The sequence below is a fragment of the Pseudophryne corroboree genome, chromosome 6 (genome assembly GCF_028390025.1).
Source record: "Pseudophryne corroboree isolate aPseCor3 chromosome 6, aPseCor3.hap2, whole genome shotgun sequence".
Classification (NCBI taxonomy): domain Eukaryota; kingdom Metazoa; phylum Chordata; class Amphibia; order Anura; family Myobatrachidae; genus Pseudophryne; species Pseudophryne corroboree.
The window spans coordinates 191731639-191750953 of NC_086449.1; the positions used below are offsets into that span (position 1 = coordinate 191731639).

Genomic DNA, 19315 nt, shown 5'->3' on the forward strand with positions numbered 1-19315 from the left:
ACCCTTTCTGTAGTGTAGTGACTGCAGGGGAGAGCCAGGGAGCTTCCCTCCAACGGAGCTGTGAGGGAAAATGGCGCCAGTGTGCTGAGGAGATAGGCTCCGCCCCCTTATCGGCGGCCTTATCTCCCGTTTTTCTATGTATTCTGGCAGGGGTTAAATGCATCCATATAGCCCAGGAGCTATATGTGATGCATTTTTTTGCCATCCAAGGTGTTTTTATTGCGTCTCAGGGCGCCCCCCCCAGCGCCCTGCACCCTCAGTGACCGAAGTGTGCTGAGAGCAATGGCGCACAGCTGCAGTGCTGTGCGCTACCTTGTTGAAGACAGGACGTCTTCTGCCGCCGATTTTCCGGACCTCTTCTGGCTCTGTAAGGGGGCCGGCGGCGCGGCTCTGGGACCCATCCAAGCTGGGCCTGTGATCGTCCCTCTGGAGCTAATGTCCAGTAGCCTAAGAAGCCCAATCCACTCTGCACGCAGGTGAGTTCGCTTCTTCTCCCCTTAGTCCCTCGATGCAGTGAGCCTGTTGCCAGCAGGTCTCACTGAAAATAAAAAACCTAAACTAAAACTTTCACTAAGAAGCTCAGGAGAGCCCCTAGTGTGCACCCTTCTCGTTCGGGCACAGAGATCTAACTGAGGCTTGGAGGAGGGTCATAGGGGGAGGAGCCAGTGCACACCATAGTCCTAAAGCTTTCTTTAGATGTGCCCAGTCTCCCGCGGAGCCGCTATTCCCCATGGTCCTTACGGAGTCCCCAGCATCCACTTAGGACGTTAGAGAAATTAGGATTTGTTTTTCTGGCAGCAATTTTAGTTTGAGAAAAATAATAATGGGGGTAGTATTTTATTTTAACAATATTTAAGTAATTTCATTATAAAACAAATATTATATTAATTTGAATAGGTGGACTACTTTATTTTTTTTATAGGAGGCAATAGATTATAACTAATAATTCAGAATTGGGACAGTTCTCTCTATGTGGGGTGGACTGCATGTTTGTTCATATTCCCAGAATTTCAATTAAAAAAATATCTGTACACTGATTTGGCTACTTTGGGTATATTACCTTTGCAGTGTGAGGAGAAATACAAATACTAATGCAGTTTTCTGAAGCAAAAAAAAAAAAAGTTTAATTTGTGATGGGTACTGCATAAATAACTACTGATATTGGAATGTGACTAGCCCAAAACATGCCAAAAATAGGCTCAGCAGCAAAGGGCTTAAATAACAAAGAATTGCAGCTGGTCCCTGTATTATGCATGAATTGAAAATCCAGAATATGCGGTCACACCACCACATTATATTGAACACGGGGTGCTGTTTATTATGCAAGCCTGACAAGCTGTAAAGTAGCTATGCTACTAATAGTTGCATGTCTGTAGCACATCAATATCATGTTAATGAACTGTTCTAACGCTTATGTACTGTACGTGTACTTTGTAGACCAGCCCTGTTATTAATGTTCAAGAAGGGTTTTGTGGTTAGTTAAGGCCAGTACTCAATGGCAGATGTAGGGAGAGATGTGTGCTGAGCGAACCGCTCAGCACACATCTCTCACCCCACTCAGCACAGCGCGATGTGTGCTGAGCGTGCGGGAGGAGCCGCTCATTTCACCCAGAGGGTAAAGTGAGCGACCCGCTAGATTGCAGGCAAATCTAGCAACAGCGATAGCGATGCGCGGGGCTGCGTATCGCTATCGCTGTGAGGGGTGAACACTGAGAGATCACTGCTTAAAATCTAAGCAATCTAGTCAGATTGCTTAGATTTTAAGCAGCGATCGCTCCGTGAGTACCCACCTTTAGAAAGCAGGGGTTAATAAAGGGCAGAAATATTTTTCTCAGAGGGGCAGATTTATTAATAAAGTAAAAGAAGATAAAGCACCATCCAGTCAGCTCCTGTCATTTTTCAAACACAGCCTGTGACATGACAGGATCTGATTGGCTGATACTTTATCACCGTACAATTTATCACTTCACCAGGCTTAATAAATCTGCCCCAGAATCACTTTGAGGAAAGCAGAATATAGCTACAAAAATGTTACATTTACTAACTCTAAAATGTTAAATTTTAATAAATGTTCCCAAATACCTTTGTACTTGTTTGCCAATTTCTGGTTGTAGGGGGAAAATAACAGAAAAATACTGATTACCGTATATACTCGAGTATAAGCCGACTTTTTCAGCACAGTTTTCTATGCTGAAAAAGCCCCCCTCGGCTTATACTCGAGTCAACGGCTGCAGCAGACGCCGTGGGCTGTGTGGGCGTCCGCTGCAGCCGGCTCCAGGGACAGACACTAGAGGTCATTATTGACCTCTAGTGTCTGTGCGGCGTTGCTATGGGAGAGACGTCATGACGTCTCTCCCATAGAGATGATCGGGTGCCGGGAAGCGGGCGCCGGCGCGGGCGGCCAGACGGAGCGGCGACCAGATGGAGCGGCGACCAGATGGAGCGGCGACCAGACGGAGCGGGGATCCAGATGGAGCGGCGGCCAGACGGAGCGGATGAACAGATGGAGCGGCGGCCAGACGGAGCGGAGCAGCGGCCAGACGGAGCGGAGCAGCGCAGCAGCAGAAGAAGCGGTCGGGAAGCAGGAGCGGGGCAGTGGTAAGTATTGTTTTAGTGTGTGTTTATGTTTGTAAGCTGCAAAGGGGGCACAGTAACAGGGGGCAAACAAAGGGGGCACAACAACTACTGGGGGCAAAGAAAGGGGGCACAACAACTACTGGGGGCAAAGAAAGGGGGCACCACAACTACTGGGGCAAAGAAAGAGGGGTCATAACTACTGTGGGCAATGAAAGAGGGGGCACAAATACTGGGGGCAAAGAAGGGGCATAACTACTGGGGGCAAAGCAACGGGGGCATGTTTTTATCTGTCACTGGGGGTATATGTGGCACTGGGGGCACAACCCTAGAAACAAACATTACCCCCTGGCAACAAGCATAACACCTACCGCATAAAATCCCTGGCAACGAGCATGACACCCTGAGCATGAAAACCCCTGGCACCGTGCATTTCCCACCCTAGGCTTATACTAGAGTCAGTAATTTTTCCCAGTTTTTTGTGGTAAAATTAGGTGCCTCGGCTTATATTCGGGTCGACTTATACTCGAGTATATACGGTACCTTTCCTGCCTTATGTTTAGACCAGTGATGTAAGGGGCAACTGAGTCAGCTAGTGGAAATTGATACACACCTATCTATGTACAATCATATTACCGACAACCCCCCTCTTCTCACTACCAATTTAGTAATTGAATAGAGGTTGCCCATGACAACCAACCAAATTTTGGTTTCTGTATTGCAAAAATTACATGATTTTAGCATCGTATGCCCCCCCCCCCCCCCCCCCCCATTTTAAACAAATCCCAAACCCAAGATCCAGATTTTAAAAACGAATCCTGAAACAAATTCTGAATTTTGGGTTCTGTATTACATAAATTACAAGATTTTAGCGGTTTTCCCAATCATTTTCAACAAATCCCAAACCCAAGATTCAGATGTTATAACCGAATACCAAACAAAAACACAAGGGTGGTTTTGCAAAATCAAAATACGACAACGAAATTAGAACGAACATATAAGCACATGTCTAGTCTGGATATATATTGCTGGGATGCATCCTTGTCACACTGCAAAGCATCATAGAGGAGCTGCCAAGTGCTAATTCCTAACCATCTCCTACTGTATACTCACCTGACTGACTGTGCAGCCTGCAACACCAGTAACTATTACGACTGCTTATTTGTAAAGGGCAAACATATTATAAAGTGAGAATGTTGCAAATAAATGAAATGCAATGTCATGAGACAGAGGCTGAAAATGCCTCTTACCAAAAGAGCTTACAGTAGACTGAGGAAAACAGTAACACAAGAACGCGTGTTATTACACATCAGGCTAGTGTGACAAGATTTGCCAATGACACAATAACTAACAGATGATGCCTCTGTCATCTCTCAGCTCATCAGCTATGCCCAGCACAGGAACCACAGCATCCTCCGCCGCACATAGGTATTGCTGGCACCGGGCAGGTCAGGCAGGGTCGCTGGAGGCGCCCTGGAAGACAGACGTCCATGGCTGGCAGAGAGGGGGCGATGGCCATGCCCGGGTAACGGATCTGCGTTGCTGCCAGCACTTGCCCCCGGCCGTGCCACCCTCTCCGCTCAGTGCGCGCCCTTTCACCCCCACCCCAGGCAGCTCTGCGTGGCACCGGGCACCTCTCAGCCCATCTCTTAGACACCAGAGAACCCGGGAGCGCACGGCTATTGGCCAGCTACGCAGGATAACGTATCCTGATTGGGCAGACAAAGTGTCACTCGCAGGAAACGTTCCCGCCCCCCCTGAGCCAGCAGGTTAGTGTACACCGCGGTGCAAGCGCAGGACCCGCCAAGCGCAGTGCCCGAATTCGGGTGAGATTGTAAAGCGTAGGAGCGCCCGCAAGATGGAAATGAAGAAGAGAATCCACCTGGAGCTACGGAACAAGACACCCGCTGACGTAAGAGCGCTGCCCTTGGGGTGACTGATAGCGGCTGGCCAGCCGGCTTACACCGGGGAGAAGTCAGAGGTGCCGGGGAACTAGCTCAGGAAGACGCTGGGGGTAGGAAGTGACCCTACCCGGGTGTTAGTGGTGACCGGGGATCATTCTTGTAACTTCGTAACCCCGGTATCGCGCCGCCATCCCGTCCCTGTCCGGCTGCCGATCCCAGCGACCGCTGATCTGCTCGCAGCCGGCTCTTTACCGATCTGATCGCATACGCTGCTCATTACGATGAGTTTGTCCACCGATCTGGTCGTTACCCGGTTCTCACCCACCGAACAGCTCGTTCACTGCTGTCACCCTCCGTTCCGCGCACACATCGCCGTGCGAAACTGTATCGCCATGTCTGCCTGTGCGCTGCTGTCACTGAGCGCTGTCTCCCGCTGCGTGTGGCGCCGCTGTCCCGCACACACTGCTGGGCTGTAGCCGCCCACCAACCGCGTCCCGCCGCTCCGTACCCTCCTGACCGCCGCGTTCCGATGTACCTATACCCCCCTGGCCGGTTATCCACGCACCTGCCCCGCGTCAGGCCATCTCCCGGCGGGCCACACCAGGCATCGCCTAGTACAGTACGGCGGAGGGCTCTCTCGTGGTGCGCTGGCCACACTGTGCCATCTGAGGGCGGGGTGCAGGTGAGCCCCGGGTGCCACCATGTCCCGTTATGATGGTGTTACGGCCGAGGCGCCATATTGTGTAGCATGGCAGCAGCGGGTCTCCCTCCCTCGCCGGCATGGATGCTGCGCAGCAGCCGCCCGCCGCCACCTTGCTCGGGGAATATGATAATGGCGGATTTCTTGTCACGTGAGCGCGCTCGCTGGGGCCATTTTGTTTCGGAGACCGCGTCCTTAGGAAGGGCACGGGAACGCACCCGTGTGAGAGCGGCCGCACGGGCACCACGTCACCTGACTGCTCCGCTCCCCCCAACTATATAACACACGCGCGCCCTTATAACAGTGCTATGAAACCGGAGGCGCATTAACCGGTACTGCCGATAGCTACACACGTCGCCCAGCGCCCCTGCCGGACGGAGGACTGGCCACCACCACCTGCTTCTTTATATGAGTGACAGGGGCAGCGGTGCGCGCACACGCCTACAGCCGCGCTTCCCAGCTCAGGTCCAAAAGACACACCAGCAGTGCATGTTTTCTAGGTCTCCTCACAGTGAAATAATTACAACCACTTATGGTACTTCTATAATGCGTCAGTCACTAATGTTTACACCTGTGCTATGGCAAGGCGGTATGGAAAACATGCACAGTTAGTGCGTCCTGAGGACTGTCAGAAGCAGTGATCTAGAACAGGGTTTCTTAGACTTCAGGACATGCTAACAGAGAAGGTTGTAAGAATATCCAGGCTTGAGCACAGATAGTTAAATCAAAATCACTGATGTACTAATTAAGTTGCCTGTGCTCAAGTTTGGTTATCCTTAAAACCTGGACTGTATCTAGACCAGTCATGCTTAAGCACAAGTACCTCAGATATTTTGATTTACTGTGAAGGGGCATACAGACGGGGAGATGTGTGCTGAGCGATCTATTGCAGAACGCTCAGCACACAGCGTGATGTGTGCTCAGGGGGTGGGGAAGCAACTTCACCCAGCGGTGAAGTAAGGGATCTGACTAGATTGTGCCCAATCTAGAACCGGCGATAGCGATGCGTGAGGCAGAGCATCGCTATCGCTATGGGGCATACACACGGAGCGATGCGTGCTTCATTTCTAAGCAATCTAATCAGATTGCTTAGGAATTAAGCAGAAATCGCTACGTGTGTACCCCCCTTAACGATTTGTACTGAAGCCTGATTATCACTAAGGATGGGTACACACTTGTTGATCGCACATCAGATGTGTCATCATGCAAGATCCCACCCGCAAATGATATCGTTCATACACATTGAACTATTTCATTTGCTTCTCAGGAGTGACAGCATGCACCCACATCCAGGTGCATGCCGTCTTGTACAATATCTTTAGATTTCAAGGTGACAACTAAAGATATTGTACTTTTCATTAACGACCCACAGTAGCGCGCATTGTTAACGATATAGTGAATACACACTGGACTATGTGAACGATACATTGTCCTATCCACCCGATCGAACAATATATCGGGTGCATATCGCAAAGTGTCTACCCAGCCTAAAACCTGCACTGTTGAAGTGCTCACACACTAGAACGACTGATCGGAAGATGTATCAGACGCTGATTGGACTATATATCGTTAGATACATCTGATGTGCAAAAACAGAAACTATTAGTCAACATCGATCGATATGACACCATGTGTTCCCTGCAGGAGGGAAGATCAGAGGATGAGTCTAAACACTGAACGATATGAACTTTTTCGAACTGTTTAAGATCAGAGGATGAGTCTAAACACTGAACGATATGAACTTTTTCGAACTGTTTATTGTTAAGCTGCGCCTAAATCATTCCATTTTCCCAAAAGTCGTTGTAGTGTGTGGGCACCTATTGTGCCTTGAGAACCGAAGTTGGGAATGCCCAATCTAGACGCATTGCATATAGAGTAGGTTTCACAACAATCTTGATAATGAATGTTAGACATATATGTTTCTCTAACGTCCTAGTGGATGCTGGGGACTCCGTCAGGACCATGGGGATTAGCGGCTCCGCAGGAGACAGGGCACAAAAAGTAATCTTTTAGGATCACATGGTGTGTACTGGCTCCTCCCCCTATGACCCTCCTCCAAGCCTCAGTTAGGTTTTTGTGCCCGTCCGAGCAGGGTGCAATCTAGGTGGCTCTCTTAAAGAGTTGCTTAGAAAAAGTTTTTAGGTTCTTTATTTTCAGTGAGTCCTGCTGGCAACAGGCTCACTGCATCGAGGGACTTAGGGGAGAGAAGTGAACTCACCTGCGTGCAGGATGGATTGGCTTCTTAGGCTACTGGACACCATTAGCTCCAGAGGGAGTCGGAACACAGGTCTCGCCCTGGGGTTCGTCCCGGAGCCGCGCCGCCGACCCCCCTTGCAGATGCTGAAGATTGAAGAGGTCCGGAACCAGGCGGCAGAAGACTTTCAGTCTTCATCAGGTAGCGCACAGCACTGCAGCTGTGCGCCATTGTTGTCAGCACACTTCACACAGCGGTCACGGAGGGTGCAGGGCGCGGGGGGGGGGCGCCCTGGGCAGCAATGTATAATACCTGTATGGCGAAAAATACATCACATATAGCCCTTGAGGCTATATGGATGTATTTAACCCCTGCCAGATATCACAGACTCCGGAGAAGAAGCCCGCCGAAAAGGGGGCGGGGCCTATTCTCCTCAGCACACAGCGCCATTTTCCCTCACAGAAATGCTGGTGGGAAGGCTCCCATGCTCTCCCCTGCACTGCACTACAGAAACAGGGTTAAAACAGAGAGGGGGGGCACTGATTTGGCGATATGAATATATATTAAAATGCTATAAGGGAGGAACACTTATATAAAGGTTGTCCCTGTATAATTATAGCGTTTTGGTGTGTGCTGGCAAACTCTCCCTCTGTCTCCCCAAAGGGCTAGTGGGTCCTGTCCTCTATCAGAGCATTCCCTATGTGTGTGCTGTATGTCGGTACGTGTGTGTCGACATGTATGAGGAAAATGTTGGTGAGGAGGCGGAGCAAATTGCCTGTAATGGTGATGTCACTCTCTAGGGAGTCGACACCGGAATGGATGGCTTAATTATGGAATTACGTGATAATGTCAACACGCTGCAAGCCGGTTGACGACATGAGACGGCCGGCGAACAAATTAGTACCTGTCCAGGCGTCTCAAACACCGTCAGGGGCTGTAAAACGCCCATTTACCTCAGTCGGTCGACACGGACACTGATTTCAGTGTCGACGGTGAAGAAACAAACGTATTTTCCTTTAGGGCCACACGTTAAGGGCAATGAAGGAGGTGTTACATATTTCTGATACTACAAGTACCACAAAAAAGGGTATTATGTGGGATGTGAAAAAACTACCTGTAGTTTTTCCTGAATCAGATAAATTAAATGAAGTGTGTGAGATGCGTGGGTTTCCCCCGATAGAAAATTATTGGCGGTATACCCTTTCCCGCCAGAAGTTAGGGCGCGTTGGGAAACACCCCTTAGGGTGGATAAGGCGCTCACATGCTTATCAGAACAAGTGGCGGTACCATCTACAGATAGGGCCGTACTTAAGGAGCCAGCTGATAGGAGGCTGGAAAATATCCTAAAAAGTATACACACACATGCTGGTGTTATACTGCGACCAGCGATCGCCTCAGCCTGGATGTGCAGAGCTGAGGTGGCTTGGTCGGATTCCCTGACTAAAAATATTGATACCCTTGACAGGGACAGTATTTTATTGACTATAAGAGCATTTAAAGGATGCATTTCTATATATGCGAGATGCGCAGAGGGATATTTGCACTAAATGCGATGTCCATATCTGCAAGAAGATGTTTATGGACACGACAGTGGTCAGGTGATGCAGATTCCAAACGGCACAAAGATGTATTGCCGTATAAAGGGGAGGAATTATTTGGGGTCGGTCCATGGGACCTGGTGGCCACGGCAACTGCTGGAAAATCCACCGTTTTTTACCCTAAGTCACATCTCTGCAGAAAAAGACACCGTCTTTTCAGCCTCAGTCCTTTCGTCCCTATAAGAGTCATATCTGCCCAGGGATAGAGGAAAGGGAAGAAGACTGCAGCAGGCAGCCCATTCCCAGGAACAGAAGCCCTCCACTTCTACCAAGTTCTCAGCATGACGCTGGGACCGTACAGGACCCCTGGATCCTACAAGTAGTATCCAAGGGGTACAGATTGGAATGTCGAGACGTTTCCCCCTCGCAGGTTCCTGTAGTCTGCTGTACCAATGTCTCCCTCCGACAGGGAGGCAGTATTGAAAACAATTCACAAGCTGTATTCCCAGCAGGTGATAATAAAATTACCCCTCCTACAAAGGGGTATTATTCCACACTATATGGTGGTACTGAAGCCAGAAGGCTAGGTGAGACCTATTCTAAATCTGAAATATTTGAACACTTACAAAGGTTCAAATCCAGATGCAGTCACTCAGAGCAGTGAAAGCGAACCGGGAAGAAGGGGACTATATGGTGTCCCGGGACATCAGGGATGCTTACCTCCATGTCCCAAAATTTGCCTTTCTCACCAAGGGTACCTCAAGTTCGTGGTACAGAACTGTCACTATCAGTTTCAGACGATGCCGTTGGATTGTCCAAGGCACCCCGGGTCCTTACCAAGGTAATGACCGAAATGAGGATTCGTCTTCAAAGAAAATGGACGACCTCCTGATAAGAACAAGGTCCAGAGAACAGTTGGAGGTCGGAGTAGCACTATCTCAAGTAGTTCTACGACAACACGGGTGGATTCTAAATATTCCAAAACCGCAGTTGTTCCGACGACACGTCTGCTGGTCCTAGGGATGATTCTGGACACAGTCCAGAAAAAGGTGTTTCTCCCAGAGGAGAAAGCCAGGGAGTTATCCGAGCTAATCGGAATCCTCCTAAAACCAGGAAAAGTGTCAGTGCATCATTGCACAAGAGTCCTGGTAAAAATGGTGGCTTATTACGAAGCGATTCCATTCGGCAGATTTCACGCAAGAACTCTTCAGTGGGATCTGCTGGACAAATGGTCCGGATCGCATCTTCAGATGCATCAGCGGATAACCCTATATCCAAGGACAAGGGTGTCTCTCCTGTGGTGATTACAGAGTGCTCATCTTCTAGAGGGCCGCAGATTCGGCATTCAGGATTGGATGCTGGTGACCACGGAGGCCAGCCTGAGAGGCTGGGGAGCAGTCACACAGGGAAAAAATTTCCAGGGAGTGTGATCAAGTCTGGAGAATTCTCTCCACATAAATATACTGGAGCTAAGAGCAAATTTATAATGCTCTAAGCTTAGCAAGACCTCTGCTTCAAGGTCAGCCGGTATTGATCCAGTGGGATAACATCACGGCAGTCGCCCACGTAAACAGAAAGGGCGGCACAAGAAGCAGGAGGGCAGTGGCAAAACTGCAAGGATTTTTCGCTAGGCGGAAAATCATGTGATAGCACTGTCAGCAGTGTTCATTCCGGGAGTGGACGACTGGGAAGCAGACTTCCTCAGCAGGCACGACCTCCACCCGGGAGAGTGGGAACTTCATCGGGAAGTTTTCCGCATGATTGTGAACCGTTGGGAAAGACCAAAGGTGGACATGATGGCGTCCCGCCCGAACAAAAAACGGGACAGGTATTGCGCCAGGTCACGAGACCTTCAGGCGATAGCTGTGGACGTCCTGGTAACACCGTGGGTGTAACAGTCGGTGTATGTGTTCCCTCCTCTGCTTCTCATAACCAAGGTATTGAGAATTATAAGACGTAGAGGAGTAAGAACTATACTCGTGGCTCCGGATTGGCCAAGAGGGACTTGGTACCCGGAACTTCAAGAGATGCTCACAGAGGACTAATGGCCTCGGGAGCTAAGAAGGGACTTGCTTCAGCAAGTACCATGTCTGTTCCAAGACTTACCGCGGCTGCGTTTGACGGCATGGCGGTTGAACGCCGAATCCTAAGGGAAAAGGCATTTCGGAAGAGGTCATACCTACCCTGGTCAAAGCCAGGAAGGAGGTGACCGCACAACGTTATCACCACATGTGGTGAAAATATGTTGCGTGGGTGAGGCCAGGAAGGCCCCACGAAGAAATTTCAACTAGGTCGATTTCTGCACTTCCTGCAAACAGGAGTGTCTATGAGCCTCAAATTGGGGTCCATTAAGGTTCAAGTTTCGGCCCTGTAGATTTTCTTCCAGAAAGAATTGGCTTCGGTTCCTGAAGTCCAGAAGTTTGTCAAGGGAGTATTGCATATACAGCCCCTTTTGTGCCTCCAGTGGCACCGTGGGATCTCAACGTAGTGTTGGGATTCCTCAAATCATATTGGTTTGAACCGCTCAAATCTGTGGATTTGAAATATCTCACATGGAAAGTGACCATGCTGTTGGCCCTGGCCTCGGCCAGGCGATTGTCAGAATTGGCGGCTTTGTCTTACAAAAGCCCATATTTAATTTTCCATTCGGACAGGGCAGAACTGCGGACTTGTCCCCAGTTTCTTCCTAAGGTGGTGTCAGCGTTTCACCTGAAACAACCTATTGTGGTGCCTGCGGCTACTAGGGACTTGGAGGACTCCAAGTTGCTAGACGTTGTCAGGGCCCTGAAAATATATATATATATATATATATATATATATATATATATACCAGTCTGTTGGGTCTGGCACTCCTCGTCCCGGCTGGGTATTTGCTCCGGTGCCCTCCCTGAGCAGGGTGGCTCTATACAGGATACGTGGAAGGCGGCACTCAGGAGACTTTTAAAGATGTGAACAGCGTGCTTTATTTTCAACGTTTCGGGAGACGCACTCCCTTCCTCAAGATACAGCAAGACAAGTGACAAAATAGTGCAAATACAAACTTAAATACCTTACCTTCCCCTGGCTCGGTCATCTCCGTCGCAGCTGGCGTCGTCCCGGACCACGGAGTCCGCACTTCCGGTTTCGGCAAACCCGCCCCTTCCGGATGACGAACTTCCGCTGCCGGGCGCCGCAGCCGCTGGGAGAAGCCACGCTAGCAGGAGCCAGCGTTGTCATGGGGATATGTTACTATGACAACAAAACATAAACAAATAAAACATTGGTGCAACTCTGATCACAAAACGTGAATCTGCAAACAAATATGATAAATACATGTGAGACAACATAGATGACACACGCTGTACTGGCAGAGTGTGATATAAATCTTCCTGAAAAATCAGGACCTGTGTATACAAAGTTTAAAGTGTATCTAGAACACTCGTTCTAGAAAGTGTGTTGCTTCAAATACAGTGCTAAAATTTAAAATTTTAAAAAAACTTTCAGGCACATCTTGTTAAATGTCATGTAGATACCTCTAAATATCTCAATGTGGCCGACAGCTACATGGACCTAACTCTATAGTCCACACCATCTGGTAGGTACCGGAGAGGGAGAACGAGACACACGGGAATGGGTAAAGAGTAATGAGTTGCAGGTAGCCCATGTCCACGAGGGGCCGCTGGCATTACGGGCATATAGAGGTTACCTGTCCTTGAGGTTCCTGAGACTATACCTATGTTCACAGGAAACAACTCAAGCTCAGGTATTCATTTAGGCCACGTGGATGGATCGTATCTAGCTTATGGATCCATCTTGCCTCCAATTGTAGCAGTTGTTTAGCTCGGTTGCCTCCACGTATAGAATCAGGCACCTGGTCCACTATTTTGTAGCGGACTGAAGCTAGACTGTGGCGCATCTGTGCGAAGTGACGCGCCACAGGTTGTTCGCTGGTCCCTGACACTAGTGCTGCTCTAATGGCTGACCTATGTTGGGCCATGCGTTCTTTAAATAAACATTGGGTTTTGCCTATATAGTACAGGCTGCAGGGACAAATTAGCACATAAATGACAAACATGGAGCTACATGTCAACGGTTTAAGGATTCTCACCTTTTTCCCAGTATGGGGATGTGGGATAGAATCCCCCGTCAGCATGTAGCTGCATGTGGTGCATCCCAAACATTTAAAACAGCCTGCCTTTCGTGTCAAGAAGTGTGTAGTAGGCCGTGCTTTCATAAACCCTGTAACATCATTCTTGACTACCAGGTCTTTGATGTTAGAGCTGCGTGTGTAACACGGCATTACTCGGCTATTCTTTAAGCTAGACAAATTGGGGTCTGAAGTAATCATGGGCCACCATTGTTTAACTCTTCTGGTGGTCCTTCTGCTGGAAGTATTAAACTGATTCACCCACGCCATCGTGGGAGCGGTAGATGTTAACTCCTTGGCTTGTAGTAATTCCTGTCTATTGCAAGATAAGGCCCTTGCTCGTGCTTTTTTTAAAAGGTCATACGGGTAACCTCTCTGTAAGAAGCGGTTGGTCATTAATTCTAGCTGGGCCTCTAATTCCTCCGGGGCGCTGGTAATCCTGCATACCCTAAGGTACTGAGAGTATGGTAACCCCTGGATTAAAGCTGGGGGATGGAAGCTGTCGTACCTAAGGAGTGTGTTGCGGTCCGTAGGCTTTGAATATAATGTGGTATGCAACATTTCTCCTTGCACCAAAATTTTGGTGTCTAGAAAGCATATCTCAGACCTATGGGTAGTCAACGTAAATTTGATCGGACTGGATGTACTGTTGTGGACCTCTATTATTTTGGTCAGGGTTTCCTCCTCTCCTGTCCAAAACAACAAGAGGTCGTCTATATATCTCAAGTACAGAAGGATGGACCTGGTGATCTCTGTCTTCTCAAAGAAAAGTTGCCTCTCCACCTCCCACATATATGTATTTGCTAGCGACGGGGCCACTGCTGACCCCATCGCACACCCGGTCTGCTGAAGGAAAAACCTGCCATTAAAAAGGAAATAATTGTGGCTTAGGGTATATTCCAATAGGTTGACAAATAGGTCCACATCCGGACCTGTGTACTTAGGGTTATTGGTGATGAGATGCCTCACCGCTGCTAGTCCCGCTTGATGCGGGATGCATGTATACAGGCTGGCCACGTCTAGCGTGGCCAGTGTCATCCCAGGAGGGATGGGTCCTAACTCTGCCAACCGTCTTAACAACGTGCTGGTGTCCTTCAAATGGGTGGAGGTGGCTTGGATGCATGGTTGCAAGAAAAAATCTAAATATCTAGCTATTGGTTCACATATGGAACTTCTGGCTGAGATTATGGGGCGCCCGGGCGGATGCTGCGCATCCTTGTGGAGTTTAGGGATAGAGTAGAAAACAGGGACTACAGGGTGAGGACATAATAATCTAGTGTAAATGTCCTGGGAAATCAACCCTTCCTCTTTGGCACTTGATAACATCTGTTCCACTTCTGTCTTGAACCGGGCAGTCGGATCACCATCAAGCAGTACATATGTATGAGTGTCAGAAAGCAAATGATCACATTCTGCTATGTAGTCGTCAGTGTCCAAAATGACGATGGCGCCCCCTTTATCTGCGCCCCTGATGATAATATCCTGTCTGGCGCTCAGATCTTTGAGGGCGCTGTGTTCTTCTTTTGACATGTTTCTGTATACATGTGGAGGGGGCTCATCCTGCAAATGTTCTACCATTCGTGTAAATGTTTTAATAGCCGTGTTGTGAGACACTGGGTCGAACTGTGAGCCAGACGTCAATCCTTTTATCAGGGGCATAACAGTCCCTTTTCGTCTGTAGTCGCCCTGCTTGTCAAAATGCTCTTTGAGTTTTAGGCTTCTGTTGAACCTATAGGTGTCAATCTTCCACTGGAAGTCATCCGGTGTTTTGGTCGGTACGTATGACAGTCCTCTGCTCAAGACAGCTGTCTCAGCAGGCGTTAATGGTGAACGGGATAGATTAAAGATTAAGTCCGTCGCGGCTTGGGTGGTCTTCCTCCCCGCTTGCCGCCTCGACTGGCCACCCCGTCTGGTGGGTTTCTTCTTCTGCCCCGGAGGAATTAGAGGCCCAGCTAGAATTAATGACCAACCGCTTCTTACAGAGAGGTTACCCGTATGACCTTTTAAAAAAAGCACGAGCAAGGGCCTTATCTTGCAATAGACAGGAATTACTACAAGCCAAGGAGTTAACATCTACCGCTCCCACGATGGCGTGGGTGAATCAGTTTAATACTTCCAGCAGAAGGACCACCAGAAGAGTTAAACAATGGTGGCCCATGATTACTTCAGACCCCAATTTGTCTAGCTTAAAGAATAGCCGAGTAATGCCGTGTTACACACGCAGCTCTAACATCAAAGACCTGGTAGTCAAGAATGATGTTACAGGGTTTATGAAAGCACGGCCTACTACACACTTCTTGACACGAAAGGCAGGCTGTTTTAAATGTTTGGGATGCACCACATGCAGCTACATGCTGACGGGGGATTCTATCCCACATCCCCATACTGGGAAAAAGGTGAGAATCCTTAAACCGTTGACATGTAGCTCCATGTTTGTCATTTATGTGCTAATTTGTCCCTGCAGCCTGTACTATATAGGCAAAACCCAATGTTTATTTAAAGAACGCATGGCCCAACATAGGTCAGCCATTAGAGCAGCACTAGTGTCAGGGACCAGCGAACAACCTGTGGCGCGTCACTTCGCACAGATGCGCCACAGTCTAGCTTCAGTCCGCTACAAAATAGTGGACCAGGTGCCTGATTCTATACGTGGAGGCAACCGAGCTAAACAACTGCTACAATTGGAGGCAAGATGGATCCATAAGCTAGATACGATCCATCCACGTGGCCTAAATGAATACCTGAGCTTGAGTTGTTTCCTGTGAACATAGGTATAGTCTCAGGAACCTCAAGGACAGGTAAACTCTATATGCCCGTAATGCCAGCGGCCCCTCGTGGACATGGGCTACCTGCAACTCATTACTCTTTACCCATTCCCGTGTGTCTCGTTCTCCCTCTCCGGTACCTACCAGATGGTGTGGACTATAGAGTTAGGTCCATGTAGCTGTCGGCCACATTGAGATATTTAGAGGTATCTACATGACATTTAACAAGATGTGCCTGAAAGTTTTTTTAAAATTTTAAATTTTAGCACTGTATTTGAAGCAACACACTTTCTAGAACGAGTGTTCTAGATACACTTTAAACTTTGTATACACAGGTCCTGATTTTTCAGGAAGATTTATATCACACTCTGCCAGTACAGCGTGTGTCATCTATGTTGTCTCACATGTATTTATCATATTTGTTTGCAGATTCACGTTTTGTGATCAGAGTTGCACCAATGTTTTATTTGTTTATGTTTTGTTGTCATAGTAACATATCCCCATGACAACGCTGGCTCCTGCTAGCGTGGCTTCTCCCAGCGGCTGCGGCGCCCGGCAGCGGAAGTTCGTCATCCGGAAGGGGCGGGTTTGCCGAAACCGGAAGTGCGGACTCCGTGGTCCGGGACGACGCCAGCTGCGACGGAGATGACCGAGCCAGGGGAAGGTAAGGTATTTAAGTTTGTATTTGCACTATTTTGTCACTTGTCTTGCTGTATCTTGAGGAAGGGAGTGCGTCTCCCGAAACGTTGAAAATAAAGCACGCTGTTCACATCTTTAAAAGTCTCCTGAGTGCCGCCTTCCACGTATCCTATATATATATATATATATATAATTCCAGGACGGCTGGAGTCAGAAAGTCTGACTTGCTGTTTATATTGTATGCACCCAAAAAGCTGGGTGCTCCTGCTTCTAAGTAGACTATTGCTCGTTGGATTTGTAGTACAATTCAGCTTGCACATTCTGTGGCAGGCCTGCCACAGCCAAAATCTGTAAATGCCCATTCCACAAGGAAGGTGGGCTCATCTTGGGCGGCTGCCCGAGGGGTCTCGGCTTTACAACTTTGCCGAGCAGCTACGTGGTCAGGGGGGAACACGTTTGTAAAATTCTACAAATTTGATACCCTGGCTGAGGAGGACCTGGAGTTTCTCTCATTCGGTGCTGCAGAGTCATCCGCACTCTCCCGCCCGTTTGGGAGCTTTGGTATAATCCCCATGGTCCTGACGGAGTCCCCAGCATCCACTAGGACGTTAGAGAAAATAAGATTTTACTTACCGATAAATCTATTTCTCGTAGTCCGTAGTGGATGCTGGGCGCCCATCCCAAGTGCGGATTGTCTGCATTACTTGTACATAATTATTGTTACAAAAATCGGGTTGTTATTGTTGTGGGCCATCTTTTCAGAGGCTCCTTCGTTGTTATCATACTGTTAACTGGGTTCAAATCACAGGTTGTACGGTGTGATTGGTGTGGCTGGTATGAGTCTTACCCGGGATTCAAGATCCTTCCTTATTGTGTACGCTCGTCCGGGCACAGTACCTAACTGAGGCTTGGAGGAGGGTCATAGGGGGAGGAGCCAGTACACACCATGTGATCCTAAAAGCTTACTTTTTGTGCCCTGTCTCCTGCGGAGCCGCTAATCCCCATGGTCCTGACGGAGTCCCCAGCATCCACTACGGACTACGAGAAATAGATTTATCGGTAAGTAAAATCTTATTTTTATATACACACCATAGGCAAAGCTATATATCAGTACATTTGCAGTTTTATGTGATACGGGTGTATGGATTTATTTTTCATACAATCCTTGAATTTCCTTGACATACTATCTTATTCAGTTTATCAATGTATTGTACCACACACACACATATTCATACTAGGGTTCATTTTTGTTGGGATCCAATTGACCTACCAGTATATTTTTTGATTGTGGGAGGAAATCGTATACTTGTGGGGGGGGGGTTTTTCTTAAGTTTTTTATATTGAAGAGCAGTGTCAACATTATGGGAAATGAAATGGACACAAGAAGAACAAACGTGGAGTAATGTATTGTATGCTAGGAAGTACTGTAGGAAGTTAGCACAGGCACTTTATGCAATAAGGTGGAATATGGAAAAAATAAATACACAAGGATGTTATGTAACTGCTTTATTATGATGAACATAGTATGTTATTACATTGATGCACAGTTAATTAAATTGTATATTATTAGAAGAGAAATAAGACATGATCATGCATGGAAGGGGCTGGGCATGTGACGTGATCTACGAAGCAGAACATAAGGCCTGTCCTGCCTATAAATAGGCTTTACATATTCTGTTGTATGTGATATGATATTAGAAAGAGATGAAAGGAAGTGTCCTGCAGTAAACTGAATGAGTGTGATATACATTATAGAAATAAAGTGCAGGATTTAAAAAAAAGTTTCTCACTGCCCTGGGGCACCCCTCTGTCATGGTAATAACATCCTGGGATTTGCCATGCAGAGGTGCATGCAAGGCAGCCCCACACAAGCAGGAGGGAGGGAAGGGGGGGGGGGGGGGGGTGTAACAAGAGCGTCTGTCTTTCCCTGGAAGCACGGTGGTAGTGTGCATTCTCAAGGCTTGCCATGACGTTTTTCCTATTATATACATTTTCATTGTATGTTCTACTTGACATGTCAGTATTATTTCACACCTAGCAGTGTATAACATTCATTGTTCCCTGCACGGCATGTAATTTTCAGTCCTGGTTATACTGTATATTATACTTTTTTTTAGTTACATTTATTGAAAATAATGATTATCTTCCAAGCTTATGTCCAATATGGTCATACTCTACTTATTTACATTAGCTCCTTGTGTATTTCTGTACTCAGCATTCCACCAATTAGCCTTTTAAGGGATTGTTCCTTGTGTTTCTTATAAGTCTTCAGTTTTCCTTTATTTCCATTCCATTTAGTCATGATATTAATTACATTTTGTACATCCCAGCTGGGAATATGAAGACCAAGGGCGTAGCTACCATAGGTGCAGGCAGTGCAGCTGCTATGGGGCCCAGAGCTGAGAAGGGCCCACCTTCCCTGTCAAAGTTGCATGTGACCTATATATCTTCCACCATTGGATGTACATAGTGGCACTTACAAACGTTTGCACTGGGGCCTATAAATATCTACATTTGACCCCTGGAACTTCTCTTTGTAATGTGGTTTAAATTAATTGGAGGGCACTATATTGTGGCAAAATGTAAACTGGGGCACTGTAATGTGGCATAATATGAACTGGGGACACTATGTCATAATGCGAATTGGGGCAGTACTGTGGCTCATAAAATGAACTAGGGCACTACTATGGGGCATAACATTAAGTAAGGAACGACTATGGTTCAGAATATGAACTGGGGCATTGCTATGGGGCATAACATTAACTAAGGCACTACTATGGTTCAGAATTTGAACTAGGGCATTACTATGGGGTATAAAATTATCACTTGCCGTCGAGAAGGGTCTCTAAAAGCGTTGGTATAGGGGCCCCCTGAA

General features: G+C 47.8%; 1 protein-coding gene across 4 annotated transcripts in view; it reads left to right on the forward strand.

Moving 5' to 3' along the window:
• Nucleotides 1–4276: 4276 nt before the first annotated feature.
• The window catches only part of ANP32A (acidic nuclear phosphoprotein 32 family member A), a 98811-nt gene continuing 83772 nt past the window's right edge, over nt 4277–19315 (forward strand). For 2 of the 4 annotated variants that reach the window (XM_063925528.1, XM_063925532.1), the window contains exon 1: nt 4293–4486. In XM_063925528.1, the coding sequence (XP_063781598.1) occupies nt 4433–4486 (54 nt within the window). In that variant the 5' untranslated portion in view covers nt 4293–4432. Of the gene's footprint in view, nt 4487–19315 lie in introns of all 4 variants that reach the window. The other 2 variants (XM_063925531.1, XM_063925529.1) reach the window with 2 other exon arrangements.